The 27,640-nt window shown below is 47.6% G+C and overlaps 3 protein-coding genes across 3 annotated transcripts in view; 1 reads left to right on the top strand and 2 right to left on the bottom strand.

Annotated features, from left to right (window-relative positions):
• Positions 1-1,133: 1,133 nt before the first annotated feature.
• On the bottom strand, positions 1,134-10,781 carry Tob2 (transducer of ERBB2, 2). Its single transcript, XM_048445084.3, has 2 exons — positions 10,389-10,781; positions 1,134-4,694 (listed from the first exon to the last, which is right to left on the bottom strand). The coding sequence occupies exon 2, from the start codon at positions 4,608-4,610 to the stop codon at positions 3,573-3,575; it is 1,038 nt and encodes a 345-aa protein (XP_048301041.2). The 5' UTR covers positions 4,611-4,694; positions 10,389-10,781; the 3' UTR covers positions 1,134-3,572.
• Positions 10,782-17,234: 6,453 nt separating this feature from the next.
• Phf5a (PHD finger protein 5A) lies at positions 17,235-24,363 on the bottom strand. The gene is made up of 4 exons (XM_048445083.3): positions 24,230-24,363; positions 23,621-23,644; positions 22,920-23,086; positions 17,235-17,826 (listed from the first exon to the last, which is right to left on the bottom strand). The coding sequence occupies exons 1-4, from the start codon at positions 24,279-24,281 to the stop codon at positions 17,737-17,739; spliced, it is 333 nt and encodes a 110-aa protein (XP_048301040.1). The 5' UTR covers positions 24,282-24,363; the 3' UTR covers positions 17,235-17,736.
• Positions 24,364-24,963: 600 nt separating this feature from the next.
• The window catches only part of Aco2 (aconitase 2), a 43,386-nt gene continuing 40,709 nt past the window's right edge, over positions 24,964-27,640 (top strand). The window contains exon 1 of the mRNA XM_048445080.3: positions 24,964-25,115. Coding sequence (XP_048301037.1) covers positions 25,080-25,115 — 36 coding nt within the window. The 5' untranslated portion in view covers positions 24,964-25,079. The remainder of the gene's footprint in view (positions 25,116-27,640) is intronic.

Genomic DNA, 27,640 nt, shown 5'->3' on the forward strand with positions numbered 1-27,640 from the left:
CACTGAGCTGGCTGGGACTAAATGGCCAACTGAATGTATGAGGATGCTATGGGAGATTGGCTGGGGCAGATTGTTCAAATCTACCTTGAACTGGAAGGGTTTGTTGTTCCAGATTTTAGCCCCTGGGTTGGGCATTGCCCACCCTTCCTGTCAGGCATGTGTCAAGGAGTTGAGCAGCTCATGGTACCTGCTGAGTCAGGACCTATGTTTACATTAGTGTAAACATGAGTGGCTGAGGGGCCATATCACCCCTGCCCTAGACCCCCTGTTGACAGGCAATCTGGACATGGGGCATAGAGATAGGCTGGCCTTCTGTCAGGATCTCCCTTTGCTACACAGGCTCTGTGGAAAGAAAATGATCAACAGAGAGGTCCTGATATTAGGGCTGCTGGGGCTCTGTTTAGAAGTTGGATACTTGGCTTCAGTGCTTTATTTTATTTTTTTGGAGACGGCTTTTCTGTGTAGCCCTGGTTGTCTTGGAACTTTGTAGACCAGGTTGACCTTGAACTCAGAGATTTGTCTGCCTCTGCTTCCTAAATGCTGGATGCACCACCACCACCCAGCTGGCTTTGCGCTTCCTAGCTATAGTTCATGTTTGGGTGGGGAGAGCAGTATTGGCTTGGCTACAGAGTCAATACAGAACTTGCCCACCTTGCCCCAAATTTTTCTTCCCTGGTATTCAACGCCAGGGTTCTTCCTTCACAGGGCCTAACACTACCCACTCTGATGAACAGAGTCAGCACTGAGAACCCAAGCAGTAGGCCAATTTGTTTAGAAAGGCCCATACTAAAGACCAAGTGGCACAGGGGAGGGGAGAGTATAAACCTCAGATCCAAGCAGGGTGGGGGCCATCCTTATCTTCTGCCTCTAAGGAACAGGTGGCTCCTAAGAAATCCTCCCAGCCCTGGTTGTACGGCACTTGGGCTGAGGAACAAGGGGAGGCAGGGTGCGGTGGCGGCAGTGTGGGAAGGACTGTGGTAGTGGGCACACCACAGGGACATGAGGTCAACTGCGTCTACCAGAGGTGAGTCACTGTGACGGTGACTAACAGTCTCCTGAGGCCCAAAGCCGTGGCCACCTCTCCATTCCAAAGGGACCCCAGAAACAAAACAAACCAAGAGTAAGCAGGAGGCTATTATATATCATGCTTTTAATACAAACTTAAAAAAATCTGGAACAATATAAACTGTACAGATTTGATCAATCTTTGTTTGGAAACTAAATCTCTAAACACACCAATGTCTCATTCCAAAATATTGCACAACGTTCTGAATACAAAATGTCTTGATTGCATTTTTCCTTCACTAGAGAAAAAAAGGTCATTGCCCTGCTCCCGGGTTCCTCTCTATGGCTGCCTCGATGCCTATTCCCACCCCGGGGGAGATGCTACAGCATCGAGAAAAAGACAGCATTCTGGACTGACAGCTGACATTCTTAACAAGACAATCCACCTACAGTTTTGCTCCTGGGTGAGAGGGATAGAGAGGATGGGAAAGGGGAGGAAAAAGGTTTCATGTTCCTATTTTTTAAAGTTTGTTTTTCCTGAAAAAATATTGGTTTTTCTCCTCTTTTTAAGAAAAAATCTTGAAAAGAAAAAAATTACGTTTCTTACATTAGAAATATACATATATTATATACCTCTCACATTTTACAAATGTAGCAAATTATTCAATACAAACAGACACCAAAAAATGTAAAAAATAAAAAGAAGTTTTTCTACGAAACCAGGTAAATTAGTGCAGAGTTTTATTTTATTTTTCTTAAAAAAAAAATAAAATTGAAGCAAAAATGCCTAGATTTGCGATGAGACACTGAACTGGGCCCAAAAGCCCAGTCCAGGAGTCATGTTCCTGAACACTCATTTTTCTTCCTACTTCAAAGACACAAGGGGCTGGGCTCTGGTCTCCCCATGTGTGAAAAACAAGCTGGCTTGGGTGCAGGTGGTATCTGTGTGCACGTGGGAGGAGGGGCTGGAAATGGGGATAAGGCAACACCCAACTTGTCCCAGAGAAGTTATTCACCCAGGACTGTCACCTGTATGGGCGCTGAGGATGAAGGGACAGGAGGCCCAGAATAGGCTGGCTAGGTAGGAACAGATGGTGCTGGGCTGAGAACTCAGGGCCTTGCCCTGCAGGGGGAGGTAGAGCTAATGCCCAATGCAAGGAGATGGGGTTGGCAGTGTCGGTCTGGGCTGAACTCGCTGCCACAGCAGTTCCCACGTGGAGTCCCTGGGGAGAGTGGGGTAGGAGGGGAACCAGGGGCTTCTCTTGCCTGCCCAGGAGATCATATCTCACAGCATCAAGGTCAAGTAGTGCCAGGTGAGGGCAGACACAGGATGGCAAGAGACAGGAACCAACAAGTTCTCAGACGGGTGCAAATGCATTTACACCTACAACCAAAAATCACCAAGTTTGAAATTCAAGGCTCAGTACTGCCCACCACAGGCTGTGACTCTAAATTCTCTCCCTGTCCCGACCCTGGGCTAAGGTCACACAGCAGATGCTGAAGTCTAGGGCTCCTCTTAGGCGTCAGGCTTGGGTATTCCTCCCACCCTGCTGAGATTTTTTTTTTTTTTTTTTTTTTTGGTCAGAAACAAAAGTGTTTCCCTCTGCAGTATGGAAAACAGCTCCTTATGCACCTGGGGTTTCTTAAGCTTAACCACATCACCCCACCACATACACTGCCCTACAACCTTACAAATGGACTACCACCCCACCCTGGGCCCATCCTCCAGCCTTGTACATAAATAAGTACTTGTTGCAACCCAGAATCATACCCAGAGAGGGAAGGTCCACGTGGCTTGGAATCCTCTAGAACACGACAGCAAGCCACACACACCCACAGGCATGAATGTACACACAAAAACACATACACTTACTCCTACCTCTATACTCTACCCCAACCTCCTCGGGGAAAGGCTGCACTGGAGAGAGGGGCTACATATAATTTGTCCAGGCCAAGTAGGGATGAGGGATGGAGCCACAGGATAGAGAAGGATTCCAACTAGAAAAAGTGCTAACCTCCCTATAGTCACAGAATTTAGCTTTAGGGGAGGATGTCAAGTGGTCAATCTGCAGCTCCTGTGGCCCCGCCTGAGGGGAGTTGAGCCAAGGGCCAGACATATTTGGTGGCAGGGCCTGAGAAGATAGTGTAGAGGCCATGAACACGGGGCCAGCCTCTCCCTGCTCCAGGGTATGTCTGGTTCCAGCTGCTGCTCTTCCTTCCCTGTGAGCTTGCACACACCAATCCCAAAGGAGCATGAAGGAGGGAGTGGGGAGCAGCAATTCACATCTGGACCATTCTTAGCATAGGAAACCACTAATTAAAGATGTCATAGAGAAAACTATATGTAACAAAAAAAATTACAAAACTCAAACCAAATGAAATTAGAGGCAGGCAGGAAAACAGCCAGGGGCTGAGTTAGACACAACTTCGTGCTTTGGGAGCCCCCTCCTACTCTGTGCCTGGGCGGATCTTTTTCCTAATTGTGAGAATGAGAAGATTGGAATCTTTTTGTACAGTTCTCTTTTCTGTGGTCGTGGGTGCTCCTGGCCTGGCAGACAGGAAGATGGTCAGTTGGCCAGCACGACAGGCTGGAAGGGCTGGCTGGGGTACTGCATGGTGTTCAGGTTGTAGCTGAGGCCTTCCACGAAGGGTGTTTTCTCCAGGAAGAGGCTGTTAGTGCCACCTCCAAACACCTGGGACACATCAAAGCTGCTGTGGTTGCAAGTGGCAGCTCCACTACTCCCGAAGGGGACTGACGTGCTGTTGCCTTGGCCATCCACCCCATCAAAGAAGAGGCTGGATGAGCCACTGCCGTTGTACACAAACTCCTTGGCATTGGGTGAGAGCTGGGACTGAGAGGCCGGACTGGCTGTCATGAGGTTCAGTGAATGCAGAGACAAAGAGAGGCTCTTGTGCTTCAGCAGGTTATTTGTGGGTGAGCGGGCCATGCGAGGCTGCTGCTGCGGTGGCTGCTGGCCACTCGCCCCACTGCCAGCCACACTTACACCACTTGATGCCCCACCACCCTTCTTCATCTTTGTGGAGCCAAATTTGGTGGCAGCAAAGGAGGCAGTAGTGAAGGTAATAGGCTGGGCAGATCGGGGAATAAAGGTGGGGCTGGGTGACTGGCCAAAGGATGGCGATGGAGAGTTGGACAGGGAGCTGTCCTGGCTGCCAATGGGCACAAACACCTGGGCATCAGGGTTGAAGCTGCTTTTGATCTCCTTGTCCAGCTCTGGGGCACCACCACCCTCACTGTCATCCAGGTACAGGACTTTCACGGTTCCCTTCTCTCCAATCTGGTAGGATACCTCGAAAGGGTCAATCCAGACACTCAGCTCTTCGGGCACGTTGGCACGCACATCCTCCACTGCTAGACCACTCCGCTTGGCAGCCAGCTCCACCACAGGGTCTACCATCTCCCCAATGTGGACACAGCGGAAGCCAGAACCCTTTAATGGCTTCTCAGGGTACCAGTGGCCTTCATACTTCTTTTTCAAAAGGCGTTCTAGCTCCTCCCCAAACAGGTCTGCTCGGCGCCGCGGCAGCTTGTTGTATAAATAGGAGATGATGAAGTTTAGGGCCACTTTGATCTCCAACTGCATGATCCTCTCTTGGGCAGAGAATCAGCACAGGACACGTGCACAGGCCAAGAGCAGTGGCGGGAGCAGAAGATGATCCAGAGGGTTCTGGGAGGAGAGAGAAGGAGAGGATCATGGTGAATACATATGCAGAAAGGCACCCAGCATACACTGCCCAAGCTGTGACAGTGCGGTAACCAATGACAAAGCACAGATGGAAAAACACCAGCTTTTGATCACACACATCTAGTATCATACTCCTTTCTTCCTGAGTCTATATAGCTCTGGTTGGCTTACAACTCATCATATAATAGACCAGGCTAGCCTTGAATTTAGAGTGATCCGCCTGCTTCTGTTTCCCAAGTGCTGGGATTACAGGCATGCATAATCACTCCTGTCTTTGGACAAATTCTTTTTCTCTAAACCTTAGTTCCCTCATCAGTAACCTGAGGTTCAAGGAGAAAGCTCTTCCCTATACTAGGTACTTAGTAGGCACTTAAAATGGGAGTGCACTGTGCTTTTTGCCATTTTGAGAATTCAGGACACTGTCAGAATGACATCAAATAACTAAGGAATAAAACTAGGCCCCCAATCCAGCTGGATCCAAGAAGGCCCTTGCTGTCTCTGCAGCGTCTCCATCAAGTAGTGCCCCAAAACTGTCAAATGCTTGAAGACATAAGTTTCAAAATTTTAGCTGCCCTCCTTAAACTGAATGTGATACAGGTCACTGAATATGAAGGGCACTGCCAACTTTTCACTGGGACTCGGGCTTCTGTCACCCTGGACCCCATAGGTGTGCATGTTTTGGGCGCAGTCTGAGTTTACAGAAACAATTTAAGAACTTGGTAGTGCGACCAAAGTTTACATTTCCACTCAGCCTCAGTAATGGGGACAAAGCCACAATCCTCCAGAAAGAGGCAAAATCTGTCATCTCACAGGGAACTGTTGGACCAGGGGTGCCTAGGGGAAGTGCAGGAAGCAGGGTCTTGGTGGCTGGCAGGGCATTAAGAGAAGCAGCAGTGTGGCCTGAGGGAATCTCCAGTTTCTGGCAGGGTTGCAGTGATGGCAGAGGGAGGAAATTTTCCATCACCCTACAGCTTCCAGCTGGGGACCCATCATCACTCAGCCTCCTGAGGACTGTCTGACCACCTGTCCTCGGCACCAGATCAGATTTATCAAGTGTTTGGAGAATCCTGCAGAGGAGGCAGCCCAGGATAAACACTCGGATTGTTATTTTGGGACTCTTTCAAAGCCAGCTCCACTGAGGTCAAAAGCTTTATTCTCTAGGTCTGAGCAAACCTCACGTTTCAGGAAGGTGACCCACCTTCTTAATCTCGTTTTCCCCAAAAATATGGTTTCTGGAATCCTGCTTGGGGAGAAGTGGAACTGATGGCTGGTCCCCTCAGGCAAAGGCAGAGCATGTCTCTAGCTAGACCTATTGGCAAGCCATGGCTGCTGAACACAGTAGAGACAAGATTGACCAATGACCCGCCAAGGGCATTTTCTGTCCTGTGTGGAATTTAGGGCTGTATTTTGATTAATGTTCTTCCTGGTTCTGGTCTAACTCTAGGTTTGAGAATCTTGAGTTTTTATGTTAATTCTCAGGCCTGAGCCAACGGCTCTTATGGGACATGCTGAGAACCAAATCTTCAGAAGACTTGTGGGGTGTGTACACCGAGAAGGCACCCAGAGTCCATATGCAGCAGCACAAAAGTACCCCATTTATAGTGCCCCTCAGTATAGGACTGAGAAACAGAAGGGAGCTGTTGCTCAGAAGTCAGGGAACCCTGGTTTCTTCATATACTCATGACCAAGATAGGTAAGATAGATGGGTTCTAGGGTACTTTTCGGTTTAAAGAAAGATTAGTTAAAATAGGGGATGTTAGATCCCTTTAATCTCAGCATTTGGGAGGCAGAGGCAGGCATATCTCTGAGTTCGAGGCCAGCCTGGTCCAGGACAGTTGATAAGGATTAGGGCCATTACCAGATGCAAAGTTCAAAGCTAGTTCCTATACTGTGGGCCTTCTCCCACATGGGAACACAGGCCAGCTAAACTAAACAAACAACTCCTATGTTCAAGCAACTCCTGCCTTCTGAGTTGGTAGCCTCTGAAAAAAGGTTCTAGGGGCTAGAGGAATGACTCAGAGGTTAAGGGGACGTGCTGCTCTTCCAGAGGACCTGAGTGTGGCTCCCAGGGCTCATGCCAGATGGCTCACAACACTCTGTAACTCTAGCTCCAGGGAATCTGATGCCTCTGGTCTCCGAGGCTTCTGCATTTACACGCACATACCCACATGAAGATACACATATCGATGTGTAATTGAAAATAATAAGTTAATAAAAAAGAGCGGAGGTCTGAAAAGACTATGGTGGTCTACTACAGCATGAGGAGACTAAAAATCTGTGAAGAAAGCGGGCATCAGGTCTCAAGACGACACCTACAGTTAAAGGTCATGCTTCCAGAGAATTTTTGGGAAAGTAAAACGGACTCAATGTCAGCACGACACTTTTATCCTACCCAGAAGGGCTTCTACGCTTTTCCAGATGTTCTCAAATTTTGCTGTATAATTGCCTTCCAAGTTATAACCCCTGAACAGTACAGCCTCAAAATGGGAACATTCTAAATGTAGGCCAAAGTCGTTGGGAAATAAGCCTCTTGCCCCAAAATACAACAGAGCCACTGTCATCGTCCTTGCAGCGCGGGCAATAAGGCTGCACACCCGTTTACACCTCGGTGAGGTTGCTGCACAAACACGGAAGCACAACACTCCCTCGGACAGACGGCGATAGTGTGGAGCCTTACAGAAAGGCCAGGTGACTAGACCAACAGTCTCTGCTCAACCAGCTCAGACTCTAATTTTGACTTCAAGAAGCTTATGGAGCAGAGGATTAAAGCCCTGGAACAATCTTGTCTCCAGCTAAAGACAGGAGTGACCATTTGGCTGAGTTTGTGTCTTAGGAAGCAATGGACAAGTTTTAGTGCTTATCTATAAAATATTTATGGAAGTAGGATGAGATTAGAAAGCTCAGAAATAACCACCCTTCAAAAAAGGAACAAGCAGATTTGTTGAGCAGCTGCAGAGGATTCAGACCTTTTTCAAAACACTAGAAAGGTAATTAAAAAAGAAATAAAGATAAAATAAAAAAAGGAAACGCTGAGTAGCCTAGCGTGTTGTCAGTCGGGAGGCAGAGGCGGATCTCTGTGAGTTGAAGGCCAGCCTGGTCTACATAGCAAGTAACAGGCTAGCCAGGGCTACATAGGAAGAAACTGTCTCAAGAATAGAAAATGTTTAATAGTAAAATCTCATTTTGACAACGTACTAAGAAGTTGCAAGCGAGCTAAGGTGAGCAGTGCTTGTAATTCCAGCAGCTAGAAGGTTGAGGCAGGAGAGTCAGAAGTTCAAGGTTGGCCTGTGCTATACCCATAAGATATATGAAAAAAATTTTTTTTTGTCCTAATACTTTTTTCCTCTTACTTCAGCCACGGGTTAAACCTCGATTCAGAACCCTTGTGCTGATGTGTATTTTAGTGTTTAGGAGAAAGACAAAACGGAACAAGGAGCTGTGGAGTTACACAAAGGTTTCATCAATACTGATTCCAGAGAAACGAGTGAAAATGAAAAACAAGACTTTAAAAAAGAGAGAGAGACTAACATTTTAGAAAGGGAGAGGTTTAGAGAGGGAGAGGTAATGGTGAAGAATCTCTAGTTTGCCCGCTCCCCAAAATTCAGGTATCTCAAATGCCCACCATCCTAAATCAAGCAATTCCCAAGATTCAGGTTAAGGCGTAGAGGAGCGCTTTAACACGGTCCAGAGAACAGCCACCGTGGACAGAGAACTAGGCTCAGGCAGCTCCCCCGGGATCAGTCTTCCGCTCTCGTCAGGGAGGCAGCAGCCCAATCGGCAACACAGATGGCAGGACTTCCCTAACACCACCTCCGGGACAGTCTGGACCACCCGGGCCATAGCAAGTGTCCTGTCTAGGGAAGGGCTCTCTCGGGAGCTCAGGGGCCCAAGGCTAGCCTCACCCAAGACGGCGCCGCGCTCAGCACTCTGGGAGCCGTAGTCCTCAGGCCTCCGGGTGCGGGTAGGGACTCGTGACCTACTTTTCGAGCACACTACACTTCCCTGCGCACTATGCGAGCACCCGGGCGGCTAGACCGCGCATGCCCGGCACCAGGACCTGGCCAAGGGTCCGAAGCGGAGGAAAAGTTTCCGATGCACATGCGCGCTGCGGGGAGTGGGCGCTCCCCCCTCCCATCGCCGAAGACGTTTGGCATAAATCTGCCCATAAGGCCATTCACCGGCTATCCTTTCTCTCCACGTCCATGTCCAGGCTAGACTCCAATAACTCTCCTCTTTCCCTTCATGACCTCCCAAGCCTACTAAATTAGGGCTCTGCGACTAAGGGGGCTTTTCCTGGGTGAAGCAGGTGGGCCGGGATAGAGAGGGCCGCCCCTCCGGCCTCTTGCTCTCAATGGGCTGTCGCTGTCTGGGGTAGCTGTAGGAACAGTGTATTCAAGGAGAAATGAGCCCTTTTCACTTAATACCCAGTAGGCACGGCTCCAGCATCTCCACAGCCAGGAAGGGAATGGCTGGAATTAGATCCAATTCTCCAATCCTGTCGGCCAAAGAAATTCCTAGTTAAGCTATGGGGAAGTGCCCGGTCAACAATAAGGCCTGAAGCCAGTGGGGTCTAAGCTTTACCCCACTTCTAATACAAGTCTGAGAAACCAGACCCAGGTAAAGGAAATGGGATGAGGTTCCCAGGCAAGCAAGCAAAATCCCTACATCTGAAACCTGGGCATCTTCTAATACTCAGAAATTGTGAGTCTCCTCCCACTGCAAGGCCTACCCTAGGACCAGACTTACCAGCTCCTTGACAAACCTCCCCTGCAGGGTGTTAAAGCTCCCTAATCCTTCCTCCCACACCAGCTGTTTGCCCCAGTGCTTAAGTGAGAGATGGGGGTAGGCGCCCAGGCAAGCAACAGGGTTTTTATTGTTGTCAGGAAATCAAAGAGAAACCCACTCCCAGACAGAGTAGGGTGGTTGGAGAGGAGAGAAAAAGGTTAGGCACTGAACTGGCACCGGAACCCCTGTCTGCTGATCTTAAAGCCTGCCTGCCGTGTAAGGTTCTGGTTGCTCCCAGGGGAGGGGAGGGGGACGGCTTGTATGTTGTCCCTCGGTCCATTCTCCCCTTTCCCTCTTTAGATTTTGGCTAAGGGCGCAGTATATCCTCCCTGGACAGAAGGGGAAGTTTTAAAAATAGGGAGAGATCAACAGAATTAATACACTATCGGACAGGCTGTTTGGGTACTTTTATCCGCCTACACAAGATTATAAAGAGATCAAGCCGCAATAAATTGTTCAGCAACGAAAGGGCAGTCTCACTAACCGGCCCAGTCACAAAAAAGGAGGTGTCCAATCTCCCATCTCAGAGGTCCCAAAGAGCCAGAAACAAACTGTGTTCATAATCACCGCCCCGCTTCCCCTCACACGGGAAGGCGGCAGAAAAACGAGGATCGAATCCCCTTCCTTCCCCTAAAATATTTAACGCAGACCGGAGTTTGGTTTCTTTGCGGGGAACAAGGAAAACCTAGAGAGTGAGGCGTAAAGAAATGGGGAAGGAGGTCAAGGAGGAAATGCACTCCGCCCAGGAGAGGGCCACACTCGGAACTAGGTACCCTACTATCAAAGAGTGTTATCAGGGAGAGCCCCACGGGCCGCTCCAGAGACAGGCGGCAGGGGAATGGGCCGGTGGGCCGGTGTGGGCACCCCCCGCCCGCTCGCCCGCGCACTCACTCGGGTCTCCGCGACGGGGCGCTCTGCAGGCCGCGGGACGGAGGTCTCTCGCCCAGCCTCCCCGGCGCCGCGAGGCTGAGGGCCACGGTGTCCTTTTACGTCGTTGAGGGGGACGAGGACCGAGTTCATGTGATTCTTGCCGCTGTTTCTGGAGGTCGAGCTCGCCGGCGACCGTGCGGGGATGGCGGGCCCAAGGATAGCACCCGTCGCGCGGTGGATGGAGGCCGGGCCGGGATGTGGCGGCGGGTAAGTCCTGTCCTTCTGGCTTCTCGGTTCCCACGACAGTAAGTAAGAAAGACCAGCACCTTCCCGCGCCCGGGCCCGAAGTGAGCAAAGTCAATGAAAAGTTTCACCCTCAGCAACCCTGCGCGTGGATCTGCTTTCCCCACCCCTGAGTGATGCGTCCCTCCGCCCAGCTGGGGCGGGGCGGGGACTACTTTTTCTCCCGTGAGGCCGGGACTACTTTTCTTTCCGTGGCGCCTTTAACCCCTCGCAGGTCAGTTGTGGGTTGGGATTCCAGAAAGCTTGCTTTGCGTAGTAGCGAGCTTCTCACGGCGGATCCTCTAGACGCAGCCTGCCCTGCGGAGTCCTCAGCGGGGCTGCTTGTCCTCGTGGTCCAATCGCTTAGCCGCGCGATTTCTTCTTTTAAGGCTCTATAGCAGTCTGAACTCGCCATGTACGGTTTTTACCGGTGTCTACCAAGCTCAGGGAGGGTAGGGACGAGCCAGAGACACAGCAGGCCATCAGGGACTAGCCTGGAATACAGTGGACGTCCCGGGAAGGGGCTGCGTCAACGGGCCCCCACACCAACCCCACCTCCCACGGTCCCCTGAGACCATGACGGCGCGACGCTCCAGCTCTGACGGTCCCTGTGGCTCGCCGTGCCCGGTTCGATCTGTTCTAAACTTGGGGAGATGGCACGACGCCAACTCTAGATGGTTCTGAATCTGAACCAGGACTGCCCTGAGTTTACTAGCGTCGCCTTCCTGGTGGGGACGGGAAAAATCGAAGGAAGGGAGGGGAGGGGGACGAGAAGATCATGGACCAGAAAAAGGAGCGGAGCACCAGTTAACCAATGCACTCTCAACCTTGAAATTTGGGTTCCAAACGCCGGATAATAGCGCTTGGCCACGGGCGACCGCGACCCTTCTGCTGCGGCCCTCCGTTCTCTTACGGTCAGGCTACTCCCACACGGGAGAGCACGAGAGCCACGTTCCTTCTAGCAATAGACTAGTCGTAGAAGTGCCAGCCCTGGCAAGGTGAGGAAAATGTTCAGCCCGACAGCACTGGGCGGCGAAGCGTGGCGCCCCTGGGCCCCCGGCCCGGACTTTGGTCACGCTCTCCACTCTGCGGTTTTGTGACAGTAGAGGCTTAGAGATGGGGGTGGTGGGATCTGTGGTAGATTGAAGTCACAGGACTGGACAGTCAGAACACGAGCCCGGAGGACCGGTGGCCTTATGTACAGCCTTCCGTCCACCCAACCGCTTTAGGTCGCCTGTTTTCCAATTCTTCAACCCTTTTCTTTATTCACTTTACTGAGAGTTCTGGTACAACTGCAGCCTCCGCACCCACGTGGAGCGGTGAGATCGGGAAGTTACGGACTGTGAATCGTGTGCATTTTATTTTCCTTGATCACTTTGGCAAAGGCAGAGAGCAACGATAAGAGGCATCGAGATTTAAATACGCTCTCCTGGACCGGAGGAGAGAAACGCCGGGAGGGAGGGCACACTGTGGTGCCAGGGAGGTGGGAGGCAATCTAAGTGTCTGAGTACCATCCCCCACACTCCCAGCTGGCCGGCCCGGGGACTCCTCCTGGGACTACTTGTCTCGTGCGTCAGAGAGCGTCATTACACGCCCCTCTCCTCTTTACCCTTCCCTTTCTGCACCTCTGCCCGCTAGAGTGTTCCAGCTAGGCTGTGAGACCGCCCACCTGGATGAAAGCTAAAAATACAAGAGGCAAGTTAGCAACAGCCCTACCATTGGCTCTCAAGTAGAGAGAAGCGGCGTCTGATTGGGTGATGGATACAGCTTCTGGGAAGCGTGTATTGGCTTTAGATATCGCAAGGGATGCTGGTATTTGTAGTCGATAATTAACAGCAACCATGGTAATCGGTGTGTTTATATCCCGGTTATGCCATCTAATGTGTATTCTAGATTTAATGCGTCTTTCCTTTTTTCTTTTTTGAGACGGGGTTTCTCCGTGTAACAGTTCTGGTTGTCCTGCACCTCCCTCTGTAGACCAGGCGGCCTCGAACTCACAGAGATCCACCTGCCTTTGCCTCCCATTGCTGGGATTAAACGTGTGTGCCACAACCTCCCGACGAAACAGCTATATTTAAGGCGACAAATTTGTTTCTTCATCCCTGAAAATATGGAGATCTTGTGATTTATAAAATACTGTATGTAAAGCCTTATTCAAACAGGTCCATCTCCCTCCCCAAAAATGTCTGAATCCACAAAAGTTTTATTTTTTTATCAAAATAAATTGGCCAAATTGCAGCTTATAAACACTAGTTGGTGTGCACACACACCCCCTCCCCCAAGAAACCTTCCAAGACCGAATGATGAGAAAGTTTAGGATGAGCTGGTCTGGACGGTCTAAGAATATCTCAAGAATTTGCTTATGCAGATAAAAGGCAGTTAGAAGTGGAGGACCTTGAGCCTCTGCGCTTTTATTTGAATCAGCCCTGGGCAGCATTGCCCACAACAAAAATCCCTGAGAAATTCTGTCTCCTTGGTAAATGGGAGTTTTGAGTAAAGGTTTGAGCATATAAGTAGAAAAGGATAAAATGGAGGGAGAGAGGTAATCACCCTTGTGAACTGCTGCTGTCTCAAGTTTTTTGGTAAGGGGAAATTTTTCTCTTTCCCAATGTGTAATTTCATCTTGCCAGGGCTTAATTGTAAACTGAATTACTACTCGAGCATTTGGGAGTCCCCTCCCATTTAAATCACCATATGTTGAAAGACACGCACCATGCTTTCACAAGGGTCAGCTCTGGGGCCTGCAGAGAGGTGGGAACACCTCTCCTGGGAGTAAAGCCAATCATGCCAGTAACTGACTAGTGACAAGTAAAGCTGCTCACAATTGGCTCAATTAACCCAAGGTGAGTCACAATTCTGTATACACACATCAGGTGAATTTTTTTTTATTGTTTCTTTGAAGTCATCCAAGAAAAGAGTTTCTCTGTTTGATTCTTAACATCTACTGCCACTGCTGGGCAGAAGCGAGGACAGCCATGACAAAAATTGGAGTTTTGAGAAAGGGTGACTATGCATCAATTCTGGTAAAGAAGAGCGCAAACCACGGTTTTGTAATAATATCAAAAGGTGGTATCCAAAGGAACAGTTTTAGCTTTGGTGGTGGCCACTTGCAGATAGCAGTCACAAGGAATCAAGGATCCAGGAAAAGATAGAAATAATTTGAATTTTTAAAATTTTTTGGGAGATGCATGAAAATTACTCCAAGGCAAAAGAATCTTTCATATTTACATCTAGCATGAAGCTATTAAAAAGTTGCAGGCCAAAACAGTAGCACTTAGCCTGTCTGAAATTTAGCCAGTTCCATTTGGTTCCCTGGGAATTTTACTTTACAAATGGCTCAGTGGGGTGTGGCGGGAGCAGCCCATTCCTGTCTTCATCCCAGCACTCACAAAGTAAAGGCGGGACTGCTGCTGCGAGATGCAGGTCAGCCTGATCTCACAGTGAATCCCAGAACCTCTAGGGTTCATGGCAAGACCCTAGCCCCCTAAAAGGCTACAATATAGTCAAAATATAGTCTATACATGTGTGAAACTCTCAAAAAAGTAAAAAAAAAAATACATTGAGAAAAGTCGCTAATTGGAAGGTCAAGGCCAACATCTTGTGGGTGTATATATTAACACATTGTACTGTAGCTTTATGTTGATACACGTCTTCTTCCGTGTCTGCATATACATACATAGCGGTAAATTTGTACACATTTTTATTATAAATATTTGTGTGTGCACATTTGTGTTCGCTTGTCATGGCCCACAGGTGGTGATCAGAGCTTAATTTACTGGGGCCATGTCACCTGTCCTGTCTCACCTGGTCTCCTGTTTTTTTTTTTTTTTTTATTTACTATTTTTATGTGTGTATTGTTTTGCATGAACTTATGTCCAGGAGTGCCGTGTGGAAGCAGTGCCCACGGAGGCTAGAAGAGCACATCAGATCCCCTGGGAACTGGATTTACAGACGGTTATGATCCACCATGTGGGTGTTAAGAAATTGTAGGGCCCAGGTCTACCCTTGCTCCTGGGGTGCATCTTGAGGACAGTTTCTGGTCAGCCAGCTAAAACATCCTGTTTGTTCCTGTGCTCCCTCTGCCTCGCCTGGTGATTAGCTGTAGGGCATTGTTTCATCTTTGGTATGGTAAATATCTCACCTGCCTGGGCGGAAATCCTTGTGCAGCAGCTAGGTATATAAGGATTTCCCCAAAGTTGAATAAACGACATTCGGCTGATCTCCTTTTGAATGACCCAGGTCTCTTGTGTGTTATTTCAATCTCCAGGCCCTTGCCCGACTTGTGTATGGTACAGTGGCATGCCAACTGTACCGAGGGGGGTAACACAGAATTGGGTGTTACAGGAAATGACCCCTGATCTGAAAGAGCAGCCAGCAGGTGCCCATGGAGACCAGAGAAAGGAGTTACCCTGGAACCGGAGTTCTGGAAGGTTGTGAGTGGCCTGATTGTAATGCTAGGAAACGAACTCAAGATTCTACAAGTACTCCTTTTTTTTTTTTTTTCTTTTTGAAACAGGGTTTCTCTGTGTATCCTTGGCTGTCCTGAAACTACCTCTGTGAACCAGGCTGGCCTAGAACTCATATAGATAGATCTGCCTTCCTCTACCTCCCAAGTGCTGGGATTGAAGGTATGTCACCACCAGTTGGCCCAAAAGAAATTACTCTAATACCCAAGATAGACCAAAAAAGGGGGGAGGGGCTGGAGAGATGACTCAGTGGTTAAGAGCACTGACTGCTCTTCCAGAGGCCCTGGGTTCAATTACCAGCACCCACATGGCAGCTAGGAACTGTTATTACTCCAAGATCTGACAACTTCATACAGACAGACATGCAGGCAAAACACCAATGACCATTTTTTAAAAAAAGAAAGTTTCAAGCGATTTCACTTTATCCAGTTGCCGGTCACTCAGGTTGCTAGTCACTTACTGGCCTGGGTTTGAACCCAGGAGCCTTATGCCAAAGAGCACTCTACCACAGATTGACCACACTGGAGGCATCCTTAACTCATTTTACTTTTCTGTCTCTGATCAACCAGAAAGAAAACCTAACAACACTGGGATTAGGATTAGAATATTAGGTGACAGAGAAATAGATTCAGTTGCTGAGTTGAACTTCATCGTGAAGGGAGCATGCCCTCTGAGATCCTTCTGAACATGAATGTAAGCTTCCCAAATGGTCTGTTAGTGGCATTCCATTGAGGCTTCAAACTAAAGCTTTATTGACCACATGGTCAATAAAGGCTGAGGATATGCTGCAGTGGTAAGAGCACACATGCACAGGCCCTAAGTTTGATCCCCATCGCCACCAAATAGAAAAAATAAGCAACGGAAACACCCACTCTCACACATACACCATTTATTACTATCTAAAGTAAAGATTTTTAAAGTTACTAAAGAATAAGTCTGGGGGCTGGAGAGATGGCTCAGCACTTAAGAACACTGATTGCTCTTCCAGAGGTCCTGAGTTCAATTCCCAGCAACCACATGGTGGCTCACAACTATCTGTAATGAAATCTGGTGCCCTCTTCTGGCCTGCAGGCATACATGCAGACAGAACACTGCATACATAATAAATAAATAAAATTAAAAAAAAAAAAAAGTTTGGTCCTGCAGTGGTGGCACACGCCTTTATCCCAGCACTCTGGAGGCAGAGGCAGGCAGACCTCTGTAAATTTGAAGCCAGCCTGGTCTACAGAGCGAGTTCCAGGACAGGACCCAAAGCTACAAAGAAGGGGAGGATGGAGCAGAATTTCCAAGGCCTGGGAAACACAGCCCAGCTAGAGGTAGAGCAAGAGCCTGCCTCTGAAACAGGCAAACAGCAATAACAAAAATATCAATTACAAATCCTAATCTGAAAATGATTTGCTTTCTGTTTCCTCTGGTACTGTAGAACTGCCCCAGGTTCTGTGAGCACAACCCTAGGTTTCAGACCAACTACCTTTCCAGTTTCCCAGCACAAATATGTCTTGCACACCCTACCATTGTTTGCCTTCAATGTTGCTTATTATTAGTCAACACTGAACATGCCTTCTACTGGGAAGAACATGGCTTACAAGGTGACAGTTAATAATCACCAAATGCTTCAGGAATAGAGAAAATGCTATGTGGGATTACAAGTAGAAATTAGATGGCAGGTTGGGAGACACAGGAGGATGTATTTGGCACAGGTCTGAATGATGAATGGGAAGAGTTAGTGAAGCAGGAACACTAGAGGGAGATCAACAGGTTAAAAAATAAGGTACACTCAGACAGGCAAAAGCACAAGTTCAGGCACTGAGGAAGAGGGAAAAAGGACAGGTGGTATAGGAAGACAGCACGTGGAAGCCTGCAGGATTAGCTTTATCCCTGTGGTAAGGACCTTGTCTGCTTTTGGGAGGATCCTTCCTGTGTGCCCTATGGCTTGGAACATGTTTCTGTTTTGTCCTTTAAGGCAGTCTCTGTCTTGAGAGAATCCCCCAGGCTTTTTTCAGTGGCAGGAAGAGGACAAGGTACTTCATCAACCCACAGCTTCTATTATAGTTTCCCTCACCAAAACCTGGGTAACTAAGAGGTAGACTCTCAAAAGTTAGTGGGGACGGCAACCAACTACCAGAAAATACACACCAACTTTATTAGAACAGATGTTCTAATTTCTAAGAAGGAAAACAACACGAAATTGGGAAGTGTCACATCACATTACTGTTCTGATGGATCCTGGCCACACTGAGGGTCACAGAAGACCACCACCATCATAGCTGCTGCAAGGCCATACTTTTGCCCTTGGCGGTTTCGTTGTCAAGGGCGCAGATGGAAGACTCGTGTGGAGAGAATCTATAAGCGTAGAGAGCAGAGCCTTGCTTCTCCAACTAGAACAAAACAAACTACAAACTAACAGTCTGCTAGAGTGCTCTGTGAAGAACCCTCTTTCATCCCACCAGCACCGTGGGGGAAAGATGGGAGGGGAGGTGGGGAGTGGGGAGTGGCAGGACATTAGCTCTAGCAGGCTGTTCTGGAGACATGCTGGCTCTGGTCCCTTTCTGCTGGTGGTAGTGGGTGTCTTTTCTGGTAGCTGCAGCAGCTTGATGGGGGAGAAATGAGCCGCCCACCCATCACCTCTTCTTGAAGCCGTATTTTTTGCGTTCATAAAACAGGTCTGTCTTAGAGCTCCCCAAATTGACAATCTTGGGGCAACCGTCTCTCTGAAAAACAGAACAGAGTTGTTAAGTCGTTGAAACTGACTCAAGAGATTTAAGGTCAAATTTAGCCCAGGAATAGGAAAAGTATCAGTCTTCACCCCAGCCCCAAGAGCTCTAAATCCTCGAGCAGAGGCAGGCGGATTTCTGCAAGTTTGAGATCAGTGTGGTTTACAAAGTGAGTTCCAGGATACCCAGGACTGTTACACAGAGAAACCCTGTCTCCAAAACCAAAAAAGAACCACGTAATCAATGTGTTCTGCCCAATAATGTGTCCAGACACCTCTACCTCTATTTACTGAACTAGGGGAGCTTCCCCCAGATCAGTCAGTACTGTCTCTTCCTTAGCTTTTTATGAGTTTAAAGACCACTTTTAAATTTAAAATAAAGGCCAGGCAGTGGTGGCGCACGCCTTTAATTCCTTTTAATTCCGGCACTGGGGAGGCAGAGGCAGGCGGATGGATCTGAGTTCGAGGCCAGCCTGGTTTACAGGAGCTAGTTCCAGGCCAGGCTCCAAAGCCACAGAGAAAACCTGTCTCGAAAAACCAAAAAATAAATAAATAAATAAATAAATAAATAAATGGATGAATGAAAAAATTTTTACATTGATTTAGTATGTGTGTACATATGCATGCCATGCTGTGAGCGAGCACAGAGCTAGGACACGTGGTCTCAAGGCACCTTGTCAGCCTCTCAAAGACCATTCTATAGCTTTTGGGTCAACTGTCTATTCACCTTTCCAGTTTTCCTAAATAAAATGAAGTAGGTGAGAATGGTAGAAATAGCAAGACAACAAAGTAAAAAAAAAAAAATATGTTTCTCAGCTTCATTTCTCAGAGATGACAGTGAGGTGGTTAGAGGAAGTACATGGATTAGCTCAAGCATTCTCTCAGGACAATTCACAGTGCCTTCTATCTCCAACAGAATAATGACTCGCAACTTAAAGTTCACTCCCAGTCAACATCTAATTCCACGTTAGAAAAATGTGAATGCTGAGATGTCTCCGTGTGAAGCGGCTGCTACTAAGAGAATCTGGGTTGTACAAAATACTCAGTAAATGAAAATACATTTTAAACTCTACAACTGCTATTTTTCTTAGTCTCTGGTTGGGATTGGGATCAAGGGGATTTGTTTGCTATCACATCATAAGAAAGTACAAATTAGTCCTCTAGTACCAAGGTTTGAAGGTACTGATGAGTCCTGGTGACCGATTTTGTTTTGTAAGACAAGGTATCCCAGACTGTTTTCATTTTTATTTTTGTTTTTTCGAGATAGGGTTTCTTTGTGTAGCCCTGGCCAACCTGGAACTCTCTTAATAGACCAGGCTGGCCTCAAACTCAGAGATCCACCTGCCTCTCTCTGCCTCCCAAGTGCTAGGATTAAAAGTGTGTGCCATCACTGCCTGGCCCCAAACTGGTTTTAAACCGTGAATTCTCTCACCTCAGCATACCAAGTGCTGGGATTACAGGCATATACCACCAGGCTCAGCTCCTGATTCTTGGCTATCTTTGAGGTTTTGAAAAATTACCAATGAGGATACTCAGCTCAGCTTACTGACCTAATTAGCTAGCTCATAAATTATAGAAGCTGCAGGAAGAGAGGAACAATAAGGGGGTGGCTTCTGATGCAGGAAGATTTCTGCCCAGGGAAAAGCTAAGGCACTGCATCTACATAGTCATCTGTCTGTAAGGACGAGAGGCTGGATCATGTCACGGAACTGCTTTGTGTTCCTTGGAAACTAGTGCTGGGAGATGTGAGCTTGAGCTCAAATGTCCGCAGAATGGTCCTGTATGATGCGAAGTAGGTGAAGTGACGTCTAAAATAATTCTCGGGGGCAGAATGAGGGACAGAGATCCAAAGGTATCAGATCACAGCATACGCAGACAAGTGAGATGGCGATTACCGTTTAGTAAGCATTCTCTAGTTCCAAGATGAAGTCAGATAAAAACTCTAGCTGTAACTGAAGTTCAACAAATTGTTGCTTCTACATGGACCCTTTAGTTTAAGAACTGTGTGTTTCTTAATGTAACTTAATGTAACTCTTTCCATTACATTAAGTACTTCTCAATTCCTAAGACTCAAATGTCTGGAGGGTGGTGATGATGGGGTGTCTCCCAGGAATACTTCATAGGCGCAGTACCAGAACCAGAGTATTGTTCTTGCATTACAGATTAGGCATTGTTACCATGAACTGAGAAAAGGAAAGATGTACAGCTATAGAAGACAGAAGACGATAGCGTTTAGGGCAGGAGAGTGTTCAAATCATCGAGTGAAATTAGATTTCACACTTCATCGTCAGCCTTCTCCTTTCCCCAAGCAACAGTGGATTCCACAGAGTAAATCGTACTTTTCAGCTGCTCTAAACCTCCATCCTGGGCCAGGCCGCCCTTCTGTTCTCTAACAGGAACAGGGAAAAACAGCAAGCAGATAAAGTTATTAACTGTGGCTTTGAACTTCAAAGATGGCTCAGTGGGCAAAAGGACTCACTACAGGGGAAAAGCAACTCCAGGCAAGCTGTCTTCTTAACACCACATGGCCACACAGACAAACTGATGTTACAAAGAAAGTCAAGAGAACCTAATCAAGCCCTGCAGCCATGAGGACGACGAGAAGACTATAGAACAGGAATCACTCGCTTACCCTGTGATGCTAGCATGCATGCAGGGAGGAAGAGGAGCCTGAAGCTAATCCACGGGGAGAAAGCTCTCAATTTGGAACTCTAGCTAAATGCCTAAATGTGGCTTCCCTGATCAACTTCTCCTGCATGTGGTAAGACCTGATTTGATGTCTACCTGCTACTCCATATCTATCCTCTTACGTTTGTGAATTATGTACTTCATAAAGTCATTCAAAGCTGAAAGCAAAGCTATCATAGATCATTTTCCGTACCATGTAGGACCCCCCCCCCCCCAAGTCCTATCTGGCTTCTAGTACTGGCGGTGGGTAGCACCCAAATGTGGAGCGCTGAGGCAGTTTGGCTAATTCTCTTCATGAGCACACACCAAAAAGGACATAGAAAAGCACAACATAGTGTCATGTGGACATAAGGGTTAGTCAGACAGCTTGAGACAGAGCAGAGAGACGAGGATGATAATAACCTCTACTTACACGGTCATGTGGTGTGAGGAATGAGGGAGAGATTACATCCACAAACCACCTACACTCTGCTCATGCGACTACAAAGAGTGACACATATTTTGCCTTATTCTAGATACTCTAGCACCCTCTAATAGTTCAGTGAGACTGTATCCTACCTTCTTTCACTTTTTTCACAAGAGAAACAATGCCTCGTCAGTACCTACTACTATTCTAAGAATAAGGTTAAACTTGCCTGTAGCCTGATCTCTAAGTCCCTCACTGAGTCTTGCTCAGAGAACTGAAGGCTACCTAACCTATACATACCCATACAAACCCATACTACACACCTTCAAAAAACAAAAATATAGGGAAGACCAGCAATCAATTCATTATACAACACCAATGTTTTTACTTTAAGCTGGTATCAATTAGAACTATCCCTAATTCAATTTTGTCTCCCAAACTGTCCTTTATCACAGTAGATTCAAGAGAACTGAATTGGGCATGTAATCCTAGCATCTAGGAGGCAGGGGCAGGACTTCTGTGAGTCTGAGGCCATCTGGACTACATAATGAGTATCAGACCAGCCTAGGGCACGGAGCAAGACCACCTCAGTACTATCCACCCCCACCACCGGCAAAGAGAACTACTGATCGGGTGTGTGGGCACAAATCTGTAACCTCAGGCTGGAAAGATGGTTCAGGGGTTAAGAGCATCGCTGCTCTCCCAGAGGTTCTGAGTTCAATTCCCACCAACCACATGGTAGCTCACAACCACCTATGATAGGATCTGATGCCCTCTTCTGGTGTGCAACCATACATGCAGGCAAAATACTGTATACGTGATAAATACATAAATCTTAAAAAACAAAACAAAGCAACAAAAACAAATAAACAAACAACCAAATCTGTAACCTCTGCAGTCAGGAAGCGGAGGAAGCAGAATCTTCAGTTACAGGCTAGCTGGGGATACACACTTGACCCTATGTCCAGCAAGAAAAAGAGGGAGACAGAACTACTGAGTGTTACTAAACATTACCTACGTGTTCCTGATAACTTACAAACATAGGATGCTATATGTGGATAATAATAATAATAAGTCGGGTAGTGGTGGTGCAAGCCTTTAATCCCAGTACTTGGGAGGCAGAGGCAGGAGGATCCCTGAGCTCCAGGCCAGCCTGGTCTACAGTTGAGTTCCAGGATAGCCAGTGCTACACAGAGAAACCCTGTCTTGGAAAAACAAAAACAAAGAGTAATAATAAGCCAACAAGATGGCTCAGTGGGGATGCTGGGTAATTTTATGTCAACCTGATACAAACTAGAAGCTTTTGGAAAGAGGGAACCTCAACTGAGAAAATCCACTCGATTGACCAGTGGTGCATTTTCTCCATTGACGATCGATGTGGGAGAGCCCAGTCTATGTGGGCAGCGCTACTCGTGGGTTGGTGATCTGGATGCTGTAAGAAAGCAGGCCCAGCAATCCGTAAGAGAGAAAGCCAGTGAGCTGTGATCCCCCACGGTTCTTCCCTCAATGATGGACTGTTAGCTGGAGGGGCAGGAGAAATGAGCCCTTTTCTCCTCAATCTGCTTTTGGTCATGGTGTTTCCCCATAGCAATAAATACCTAAGACAGCAGCACTTGCCAAGCCCAACAATTTGAGTTCAACCCGCAGAACCAGACTTTAAGGGGAGAACTGACTTCACAAGTTGTCCTTTGATCTCTACACATGCCCCCGTCCATGCCCATTCACCCATGCAAAGGAGACACCAAAGGAACAGAGAAAAGGTTCTCCAGACTGCTGAAACTGATAATGACTTGCTTCTCTTGCATTCTGTCCTTGATATGAAAAAAAACTGCTCTTTATTACACCACACCCAGTTTGGCGCACAGGCTTGGAAGAAATTACCTACACAACTAGCTGAACATTGCAATCTCCATAGACCAGAAGAGACGGCCATGGATGCCAAAATGGTCCAAAGTAAAAGGAAGTAAGGCCAAGTGGGAAGCTCAGTCCACACTCACATCCTTCTCCTGGATGGTGCACTCTTTACAGTAGTAGGCATCGGAGACTCCGGGACCTCCACAGATCACACACCGGCCCTGGTAAGACCCATAGTTACACTCGTCACATATGCGAACCAGGGTGCAGGGTCGCACATAGGAATCACAAATCACACACTTGCCATCGCCTGCAAAGAAAGGAGACTGGAGTTACATGCACAGCGATTACTTCCTAAAGAGCTTTCCTCTGTTCTATGGGGGAAATAACTAGTCTCCTTTTGACGGTGACTTTAGACCTCTATCTTGACAGCATAAACCTTATCCTGTATCGATCTCATCCTTCAGCATACACAAATGTTAATTCATATAAGAAAAGAATCTGGAATATGAACTGGGAGGTTCTAAGTCTTTGTAGTTATCGCCATCATATTGCATGCATCTTGCACACACATTGGCCTGGGAAGCTTGACATTACTCTGACAGTTCTTACTGTCCAAAGGTAGACATCTTTTTTCAAAATCTAAATACAAAGTATTAAAAACATGCAAGTTAAAGTGGGAGGGTTGTGGGGAGGCCTTTGGTCGCAGTCTGACATTCAGTGTTCGCGGTAGCCTGGCATATCTATTCAATGCTTCTTTGCTGTTCCTCTGGAATTAATGACTTGTTGGTTCTTCAAAGAGCAAAGAAGGAAGACAAAGGGTGAGCGGACATGTTCTGCTTACATTTTTCACACAATCTTCCGATAGCTGCAAGATCAAAGATGGTAAAATTGGAGTTAAAATTAAAATTGCTATTTATGAATTGTTATTTATCAACGACGTTCCTCAAGCTGAGGATGGAGGATGGGGCAGGTAGCAATGACTACAGTGAGCTATGCACGACAGCTGTCTTATTCTCCTTTTTCTCTCTGTCCACCGCCCCCTGCCTCCCACCCCCCTCTGAGGTAAATTCCCGTTGAGTAGCCTGGAACTTCTTACGTAGTTCAGGCCAGCCTGCCTCGAACTCACATCAATCTTCCTGCCTTCAGACTCCCAAATGATGGGAATACATTCGTGACCTACTACGCCCGGCCTATGCCCCTAAATTTTGCTTGGTACCAAAGCCCTGTCTCGAAAGCTGTCCTGAACCCTCCCAAATCCAAAGCAATCTGGGACGCTCCCGCCCTCTCATTAGACGCCACAGACCGGAGCGCGCTTCCAGAATACCCAGGGACCGTAAGGCGCGAAATGTGGAGCCCCCAAACCAAAGCCCGAAAGAGGACGTGAATCCCCCCAGGCCCCAGTTTCTCATACCATCCCACTCAAACAGAAGGGAGCAGGGAACCAACTCACCGACACCAGCCTGCTTACGGCAGAAAATCAAGTCTGGATGATGTTTAGCCATAACTCTTTCCCCAGCAGGCGGCCGGAAGCTTAGCGAATTTCCGCCCGACCTTTAACCTACACCTAACCGTTCCTACGCCCACTTCTCCATGATTGGTGGTTAAGATGTCCATCAGCGTTTACTCTCCATTGCAACAAATCCCGCTAGATCTCGCGAGAGTTTCCTCGGCGGGATCTCGCCTTGCCATAGCAGGTGCATCGAAGACTTAGATAATATTTTTTTTTTCTTCCTGATTTGAACGCATAATCCGATTATTTGTTCTTGGATAAAATTTCTACACATGGCCGGGTGGTGGTGGCGCACGGCCTTTAATCCCAGCACTCGGGAGGCAGAGGCAGGCGGCTGTGAGCTCGAGTCCAGCCTTATCTGCAGAGCGAGTTTCAGGACAGTCAGGGCTGTCTCGAAAAACAAATCAAAGCAACAACTTTTTTTCTACATGTTACTTTTTGTGCTCGGAGTTGAGGCCAGGACCTCATGCATGCTTCCGCAAAGAATGCGGGTTTGGGGGTATCCTCTATGAGTCTCAGGAGTGAAGGATGACCTTGAACCCCTGATTCTCCTCCAGCTCCCAGTCCCAAGTGTAAGGGTGACAGGACCGCGCGCAAAGCCAAGCTGGCAGTTTCCAGCCTAGCCCGTCCTGGAAGTCCCGCCCACTGCGCTCCCAGGATCCTGGCTCCGGGAGGCAGATCCGCGCGTCACCGTGACGCGCCCCTCTGGAGGCCACGCCCCTCCCAAGGCCTTCAAATACGGCTTTTGGCACGTCACTTTCACGCGACCTCATCTTTGTCAGTGCACAAAATGGCGCCTTACAGCTTACTGGTGACCCGGCTGCAGGTGAGCGAGCTCAGATGTGTGGGTTCACGGGGGCGGGGAGCCTGCTGCTCTGCCCGCGGCGGTAGGCGAGGCCAGGCGAGGCGGGCTCGACCTGGGGCTGTACCTCTCCCGGCTGCCGGCCCAGCGCCCTTGTCCTCTCTTGCGCCGTCCTAGGTCAAGGCGTCCCTGACCCAGTCACTTCCCAGTCTCCGTCCCCGCGCGGCCGGAACCTAGAGTCTAAGCAGCCGCAGCCTGGTAAAGGTGGGGGCACCCCTTAGTTTCTGAGGGCCGAGTTGCCCGCTGCCCTAGGGTGGTTTTCTGTTCCTCAAGGTGATGACAAGGTGACTGGGGGGCGCGGTGTTTTGGGTTTCTCCAAGCCGGGTTCTAGAAGCCGTTACTTCTCGTCACCAGCAGAGAGAGACTTGCCAGCCGTGCGTATCTGTGGTTGGCCGGCCTGGAGTGACACCTAGTACTACCTTTTGAGGACACTCGGGGTCATAGATGCAAGAAGGGGAGCGCATTCTGGGCCCCGTTGTAGTAAATAATCATGAAAACAGTGCTCTCTCACCTGGGTACCACACGTCAAGACTAATATTACTTGATTTATATATTTACCTGGTGACATAGATGTCAGGTAATTTTTTTCCCAACTCGATAGGTGGTAAAACTGCAGAAAAGTAGATGAAAGTTCTGGCTTTCACAGTGTCACTAAAGTGCCGTGGCCTGAGCAGTGACCCTTCAGGCCCTCCGTTCACCTCCTTCACGGCAACCTAATGCCACAGAACTGCCTGAACCAGGGTGTGGTTGTTTCTGTTTGTCAAGAGTACAAAGTCAAGTATTTCGAATTCACAGTTAGTTGCTTTTCAGATACTAGGCGGAAAGATGAGAAGACTCAGCAGTTTGACCTTGACTCTTCTGTTAGGACACTTCTAGAAAGTTGACTGACTGGCAGATGGCTTTTCACTCCTAACTTGACAACCCTAGGAAGGTATATAAAGTTTACTGTAAAGTGTATATTTCATCAATAAAAATAAAGCAATGAAATACGTTGTAGACTTTTGTGAATCTGCTTTGGACCAAGTGGCACAGCTTTTAACATAGAATTAATTTTAAAAAGTTATGTGCTGTACTCTCAGGAAGCATTATCATTTGAAGTTATTCTTTTATCACATTACTTAAAAATCAAACTGTAAAATAAAACTCTTCTTTATCTGAACAAATCTTTGGAATTTTGACCAGTGTGAGGGATTTGCAGCTGGATTATCTCTTCAGTTTCTTTGATTCTTTAGATAGTACGGGGTGTTTTATCCTGATCCTGTTGTCCTGTGATTTAGTGGAGTCCAGAAAAGATTGTTTAATAGGATAAATGACTTTGGGGTTTGGAACAAAGATATAATGTCCCATTTGGACCATGGAAAGTGTGTGTGTTAGAATAGTGGAGAAAGAGATCTGGGCTATAGTTCATGCCCTGCTCTGATCCCATGACCTTGCAAATGTAACTTCCTATGTCCTTTGTCTATCAGTTGGGAATGGTCTTCATTAGACATGTTTCTTGAGCACTTAATTATGGGGAATTAGAATATGTTTACAGTGATGTCCTTCAACCTCCTTTACATGTGGCGAATCTAAGCCCTTGAGAGACTGAATGGCTGCTGGAGTCAGGATTACAATCACAGTCCCCTTAGATGTTCATTCAGCTAAGGTGAATGAGGAGTATTATGTCCTTTGCAATATGCTGCCACACCCAGACAATGAGGCAGTCTTAAGTGATGCCTCTTGATTCTGTACTCAGAACATCTTTCGTTGACCACTTTTATGCTTGATGCATTTGAGAAGTGATGGTTAATACCTTGGTAGCTGTGTCCAGTCAATCTCTAGCATGCACTGAGTACTTCATAAACATCACTGAGTTTTTCTTTTTTTCTTTCTCATTTTGATCTTGCTTTTAAGACTGGGTTCTTACTTGTGTTCCTTGTGCTGGCCTTAATCTTTCAATTTTCCTGCCTTAGTCTCCTGAGTGCTTGTAATACAGACACATGCCATCATGGCCAATAGAAAAATTGGTAAGAAGACAACCCCAGAGTTTTTGTTTTTTTCCTAGTGTATGTATGTAAGTATGTATGCATTTTTTAAGAATTTACTTATTTACTTATTATGTGTACAGTGTTCTGCCTGCACACTAGAAGAGGGCACCATTACAGGTGGTTGTGAGCCATCATGTGGTAGTTGGGAATTGAACTCAGGACCCCTGGAAGAGCAGCCAGTGCTCTTAACCTCTGAGCCATCTCTCTGGCCCCCTCCCAGTGTATTTAAAGTTTTATTATTTTATGTTGTATGTGTGAGTGTTTTGCCTGAATGTGTGTATATGCACCATGTGCATGCATACCTTATTCACAAAAACCAGAGGAAAGAATCATATCCCTTGGAACAGGGGTTAGAGATGGTCATGAGCCAACTGTGGGTGTGGGAAGTCAAACCTGGGTCCTCTGGAAGAGCAGCCAGTAATTTTAACCACTGAGTCATCTTACTAGATTCCAGTTCCTGCT

The sequence above is a fragment of the Myodes glareolus genome, chromosome 19, assembly GCF_982192425.1.
Source record: "Myodes glareolus chromosome 19, mMyoGla1.1, whole genome shotgun sequence".
Taxonomy (NCBI): domain Eukaryota; kingdom Metazoa; phylum Chordata; class Mammalia; order Rodentia; family Cricetidae; genus Myodes; species Myodes glareolus.

Bases quoted from the DNA above. Each gene is read 5' to 3' on its own strand.
- Tob2 (XM_048445084.3), bottom strand. From the start codon at position 4,610: ATGCAGTTGGAGATCAAAGTGGCCCTAAACTTCATCATCTCCTATTTA.
- Phf5a (XM_048445083.3), bottom strand. From the start codon at position 24,281: ATGGCTAAACATCATCCAGACTTGATTTTCTGCCGTAAGCAGGCTGGT. The intron at 23,087-23,620 runs GTAAGCAGAACA...CTTTCTTTGCAG, and splicing joins CGGAAGATTGTGTGAAAAAT to GCGATGGCAAGTGTGTGATT. The intron at 17,827-22,919 runs GTGAGTGTGGAC...TCTGTTTTTCAG, and splicing joins GCACCATCCAGGAGAAGGAT to AGAGACGGTTGCCCCAAGAT.